General features: G+C 40.2%; 1 protein-coding gene across 1 annotated transcript; it reads right to left on the bottom strand.

Moving 5' to 3' along the window:
- Positions 1–3,476: 3,476 nt before the first annotated feature.
- LOC103725494 (vomeronasal type-1 receptor 4-like) lies at positions 3,477–4,376 on the bottom strand. The gene has a single exon (XM_008822803.1). The coding sequence runs from the start codon at positions 4,374–4,376 to the stop codon at positions 3,477–3,479; it is 900 nt and encodes a 299-aa protein (XP_008821025.1).
- Between the last annotated feature and the right edge of the window lie 2,007 nt (positions 4,377–6,383).

Genomic DNA, 6,383 nt, shown 5'->3' on the forward strand with positions numbered 1-6,383 from the left:
AGAACACTGCTAGACTGGCAGGAGGAAGCAGTCCTGTTATAAAAGTGCAGGCTCCCTGCTCTGTGGGAAAGCATCTTGGTCAACAACTCTTAGCTCATCTCCTTGTCCTGAACAAATAACAGCTATCTTTGGCTAAGAGATTAGGTCAGGTTAAAGGTTTACTCCTGAGCTAAAAGGTAGAAGTTTACCATGCTTCTAACTCTCAGAAAGAAAACACTGTGGCCAATAAATTACCGGATGGGCATTGATAATTTTGAGTAAAATCTTCTGGTGCCAATTAACAGACTATATGCCTTGTTTCTTTGTAAGCTAAATCTTTGTATGTAACTGCCATATCTCACATGAGTGTCAGTTCCTTGGGATGTATAAAAACCATTGGAACTTTGAAATAAACAGTTTGTTGAAAAGACACAAGTCCCAGGTTCCAAGACTCTGTCGCTGATCAAGTCTCTCAGCCCCAAAGCCAGTAGGTCCCTCTCAGAGCAAAGCAAACCTGAGTCCCGACAGGTTTTGTCTTTTTATAGTGTTCCAGAGTTCCTACAAGTTTTGTTCTTGGATTTTCTGTAGATTTAGGATTCTCTTTGACCGACTGATCCAATTCCTCTAAGTTGTCTTCAAGTCTTCTATTCCCCATTTCACTTGATTCATTCTGTTGGTAAGGCTTTCCACTGAGTTTAAGTTTTATTTTTTATTGAATGAATTTTTGTGATTTTCATACAATACAGTTTGACGGTATTTAGATCTCCTCCCCTATCTGCACATCCGCCCCCACTGCCCCCTGCCCAATTTAATGTAATCAAATATATATACCACCGAGTCTGATTTGTATCCCCAAATGTCCTTCAGTATAGGTCCATCCATTGAGCCCATCAAGAGTTCCATCCCTATAACACACTGTCCCCTTCACAGCAAACATCAGTTGCCAAAACTTCCTTAGGCTGGGCTGGGATTTCTTACCCACTTCCTCATGTCTATGCTGGGATTTGGTCTGGTTTGAGCTTGCATTGGACTTGTGCATGCTGTCACCATTGTTGTGAGTTCATATGAGTAGCTGAACAGCTGTCTGGAAGACTGTTTCCTTATGGTCATCCACCCCATGAGTATATATCCTGATGTAACCGCAAGAACCAGGAAAATGGAAAGGAACCATGGGGATAAAGGGGAAGAAGGAGATTGAGAGAGGGAGGTAGGAGGAGACAGGTGTTATTATGGGGGAAATGGGAAAAGGGAGGTGCTTTAGCTGGAAAGGGAGTAGTGAGAGTCCACTGAGTTTTTTATTTCCCTGGCCGAGATGCTCATTTTTTTATTAAGTTCTACTTTCATATATTGTTTTATTTCATTCAATGGCTTTTTTGTGTTACTGTGGTCTTTGTTCCTGAATTTATACGTACATCTTTGCATTCCTTCAATATTTTCATAATTGCTACTTCGGAATCGTTGTGCATCAACTAAGTTGCTTTCCTCAGTGAACATTATGAAGGGCACTATTTTATGGAGGAGACATATTGTCTTGGTTACTCATGGTGTTTGTGTTTTTGTGTTTTTGTGACGCATCTGGAATTAGATTGTTAGTGGTTTTTCTTGGTATGGATAGCTGGTCTTACCTTTGTTGAGTGGGTATTTTTTGTTTGCTGTTTCTCCAACTTGTCAGGTTATGGACCAACTGAGTGGTGTTTGGGGTTACATCTTGAGGAAACTTGCTGCTTATGTGTGAATGGGGTATTAGACGTATTCAGTGCAGGCAAAGTTAGATATGCTCCTGAACCCAGGAATAAACCTTCTATATGGCTAGAAGATTTTTGTGACCAATCTTCATAAGTCTGTGGAAAGCTCAGCAGGTTATATAGGTGATGATTGGTTGACAGGGGTTGGGGTCACAGTGGGAGTCAGCCATGTTCCCTTGAGGCCAGACACAGGATATCACACTGACCTCAGGAGGTTAGTGGTGTGAAGTTTAGGTTGAAGGTCCCTACCTGGGGTCAAGGTTACAGGATGTCATGCAGTTCCAGGGCAGAACAGGTGGGGTGTTTGGCAGACAGGATGATGGGCTCTTGGAGAGCCTATCTGTGATTGGGATTGCTGGGGCCACATAGTCCCTGTGTGGCATGGTAGGTAGGGTGTTGTGAACCAAGGGACAGACACTGCAAGTCCATTTTTGACCATTTTTCCGTGAAAAGTTTATGTAATTACAGCAAAATAATGTTACTGTATGCCACCTTGCATCCTTCCAAAATGCCCATTATGCCTAGGAATTGAGACATACCACCTCTAGTCTACTCATAAATTCCAGGCCAAAACCAACTCATGCAAAATGGAAGAATGCCCCAGGCTGCTCTGACATAATCTTGGTGAAATCTCTGCTTCTGTTACTTTTGATCAAATGCCCTTGCTATAAAATTATGTGATAAATATTTTTTCTTATTTTTTGAATTAGTTTACATGGGAATAAATTTCCATATGAGAGTTTCACAAATATTCCATTTGATTGCTTTTTCTGCCTGATCCATCTTTCTGTCCCTCTTTCTTTTGTATATCTTTTACCCTGACCACCCCACTTTCATTTTGCTCAATTTTCTTCTGCACCCCTCCCTTCTTTCCCCAGTTAGATAGGCCCCATTCCAGCTTCCCAGCCTTTACCCGTATTTACTCCTACTTTTATATGCATATGCAGCAATTAGAGTTTAAGATTCTCACACAAGAAAACGTAAAGTCTTTCTGATTGGGTTATCTTGCATAAAATAACGTTTTCCAGTTCCATCCTTTATTCATCACAGATGAGTAAAGTTCCATGGCATATATGCAAAATATAACTACATAAGAGATTGTTTATTAAAGTCCACTCGCATTGACACCTGTATTTTCTGCAAGGCACACTGTCAGTGTTTACAGTTTTCTAGTTTTGTGACATTCTCATTGGATAGACTTGATGACAATAATATTTTCATTAAGCTTTAAGTATTATCTGACTTCAGTTTGTGTTAGGAGATAGACATCTAAACTAATAGAACGTAGTAGAATAGGTAAACAGCTCCTCCTTCTCTTGCATCTGATAGAAGGAAGCCTCGAATACAAATCAAACTCAACACTATCATTATATTCGTCTGTACTATGTCTTTGCTTTGAATGAAGTTATCCTGCTTCTTTTGCCAGTTTTTGAGACTGATTGCTGCTGGGTGAGGGAGAATATGACTTACAAATGACCACTGGATGGGATGACTAGACTCCAGTGGACACATTTACACTGAAGGACATTTGGATATAAACACCTGAATGAATAGGACTCAGCATGTATGGCAGAATGCATAGGGTTCGGGGGGGGGAGTGGGGGAGGCATGGATTGGGGAGGGGGTCTGGATTTGAGTGGGAAATGTATGAAAATTAAAAAGCTCAATAAAAACATGAAAAAAAGAATAGCAAGAGTTGAGCAGTAAAACTGTGAGAACTCTGGCTTCATTAAGAGAATTTGTTGTTTGATATCAATGAGTACAGCAGAGCCTGAAGACACTGATGTAGTGTCTGATGAACACGAAGGGGCAGAGCGCTGGGAAGCATGCAGCCATGGCTACACTAGCACTAACCAGCCACTTACTGGTTCCATTAACAAAAGTCAAACACATTGTTAAGATGGCAGAAGTTGTGTAAAAGAGCACAAAACTGCTCACGAGGATAAGGACGGTTTGGGTGGCTCTGCTTTCAAGGGATGATTTAGTAGACACGGATCTATGGATGTGTCGGACCCTTTGTTTGTGTTTGATCAGGACAAACACCATGGAAACACTGGCCCACAGCATGAGTCCCAAACACATGACATCAGTGGAGGCCAACAGGACTGCATATAATGTGTAGATTAGATAGTTAGGTTTTACCACTGCGCAGTATATAAAATCTGAAAAGCCAGTACGATTTCTTGTATTCCACATGTCTGTCATTACCACAGGAATGAAGCCATTTACCATCAGGTGCAGGACCCAGCACAGGCTCAGGGAGGGACCAATGAACTTGATGATTCTGACTTTGAGCTGTCTGCACTTGGAGTTATTGGGGCTAATCATGATGTACTGAAAGATGCTCAACAGGGATGTGGAACCAAGGGATATTCCCCTGGCAACTCTATGAAAATAAAAGACAAATTTACAAGCAACGTTATCTAGAAAATGTGTCTGACCCAAAGTAGCCATTGTCTGAGGGATTCCTTTACAGAGAAGAACTATGAAGTTGGCCCAGGTCAGGTGTTTGACAATCAGGTCTGTGGGCCTTGCCTTGATCCCAGTGAAGTCAGCAAGGATAAAAGAGAAAAACAAGGTGGAGTTTCCCAGGATTCCTAGTGCAGTCTGGGACAGGAAGATGATTCCCATGACCAAGTCTCCAGCGGCCATTCTGTCATCCTGCTGGGAATGCCACTCAATATCAGATCAAGAAAAATCTTGATGGCATACAGACTTCTTCATGTCATGCCAAATACTGTTCTGAACAACTAGTAGCAATTGGAATATGTATCTTTTTCATAAGAAGTTCCCAAGGTTTCAAAGTGTCTTGGCACTGTGATGAAAGGTAAATTTTAGTTTGCACTTGCTTTGCACTGGCACTTTTCACAATGTTTCACAAATGATACCTGATTTAAATTTCTTGCAGTCCTGTACCTAAAGATCTAATGGTGGCACTATTAAGATTATTCTTTAAAAAAATTAACCGTAGATATGTTACCTAAGACTGGGCATCTCTCAGACGTATATTCTCTGTGTCTGACCAGCTGTGGAATTCTGCAGTAGCCTTCATCTGTTGTAAAAAGAAGCTTCTTTGATAAGCGGTGTATGGTATACTTGTCTGTAAATATAAGGATCCGTATTTAGCATATGGTAAGAAATTTCAGTTGTTTAGAGATGTGGCAGAAATAAGATTTTCTCTAGGCTCTCTGTCCTCTTGTGCCATGTGTATTTGACTGAGTTTACTGTGCCACCATGAGCTCACACCCATTGAGAGGGCTTTAAGTACAATTAGATAGCTGCTTGATTACCCTGAGATAACAGTGCCACCACTGCACCAATAGAGGCAGTTTGCCATGCCAGTCATTACTGTTATTATCATCGAGCACAGGACCCATGCCAACTTAATGAAACAAGCGCCCAGAGAGGAGGAGAAAAATGGGTGGTGGGCCAGCTCTAGACTGAGAACTATTAGAGACTGATTGCTACTGGGTGAGGGAGAGTATGCCTTACATATGATCTCTAGATGGACTGACTAGACTCCAGTGGGTGAATTTACACTGAAGGACATCTGGGTACAAATGCTTAACTGTATAGGACTTAACATATATGAGACCCAGTGGGAGGATGGGGGAGGATGGATGAGGGAGGCGGTCTAAATTTGATTAAGAACTGTTGTATGAAATTACAAGAGCTCAATAAATTTTAAAAAATTTTAAAATTATCTTTCAGTACTTTTAACTATGAGAGAGAGAGAGAGAGAGAGAGAGAGAGAGAGAGAGAGAGAGAGAGAAAACATCTCGCATCATTCCACCATGTGGGTCCTGGGAATTGAACTCAGGGTCAGGCTTGATGACAAGCATTTTTACTCACTGAGTCATCTATTCTGACCCTGTTAAGATGATTCTAACAACAGTACAGATATATCAGGTCCTACCATGGGTAAAAAGACAGTCTTATCAAAACCAAGGCCATCTGGCTTGAAAGAAAATAATAATTATAAGATTATATGAAACAGGGTTGGAAGGATGGCTCAACAGTTAAGAACACTGGTTGTTTTTGCAGAAGACCCGAGTTCGAATCCCAGCACCCACATGACAGCTAACAACTGTCCGTAACTGCAGTTCCAGGGAATCCAACAGCCTCTTCTGACCTCTGAGGGTATTGTATGATACAGGTGCGCTTACCTACATGCAGGCAATACATGCATATACATAAAATAAAAAATAATAAATAAAATATTTTTTAAAAAGATGATATGAAACAAATTATTCATTTCCTTCTTAAAGTATCCCTTATCTAAATTTAAAAATTAATTTTGTTCAGCTTGTTGTTCTTTTCTTTGTTGTATTTTATAAACTTCTCTGTATTTTCAAAATATCTTCTTAATTTCCTGAATATTCTACAGGCCTATATCATGTAGCTATAAACTACAACTATCAAGGCAATAATACTAATCATATGAAATCAATTTTATACAAAAGTTGAACTTAATAAGTGCAAAGAATTGTTCAATATTAGGATGAAAATCCAGAGAATTAAAGTATTAAAGTATTATTATTTAGACCCCCAAAATAGTCACCAACATATTGCATATTGTGTGTGTGCAGGGTATGGTTGCATGTTTCCATTGGCGTGTGTACCAGTTAGAAACTCAAACAGCAGACTTGAGAATATTCA

The sequence above is a fragment of the Nannospalax galili genome, unplaced genomic scaffold (genome assembly GCF_000622305.1).
Source record: "Nannospalax galili isolate Female #2095 unplaced genomic scaffold, S.galili_v1.0 scaffold649, whole genome shotgun sequence".
Lineage (NCBI taxonomy): Eukaryota > Metazoa > Chordata > Mammalia > Rodentia > Spalacidae > Nannospalax > Nannospalax galili.

Excerpts from the sequence above, each read along its gene's own strand:
- LOC103725494 (XM_008822803.1), bottom strand. The coding sequence starts at position 4,376 with ATGGCCGCTGGAGACTTGGTCATGGGAATCATCTTCCTGTCCCAGACT.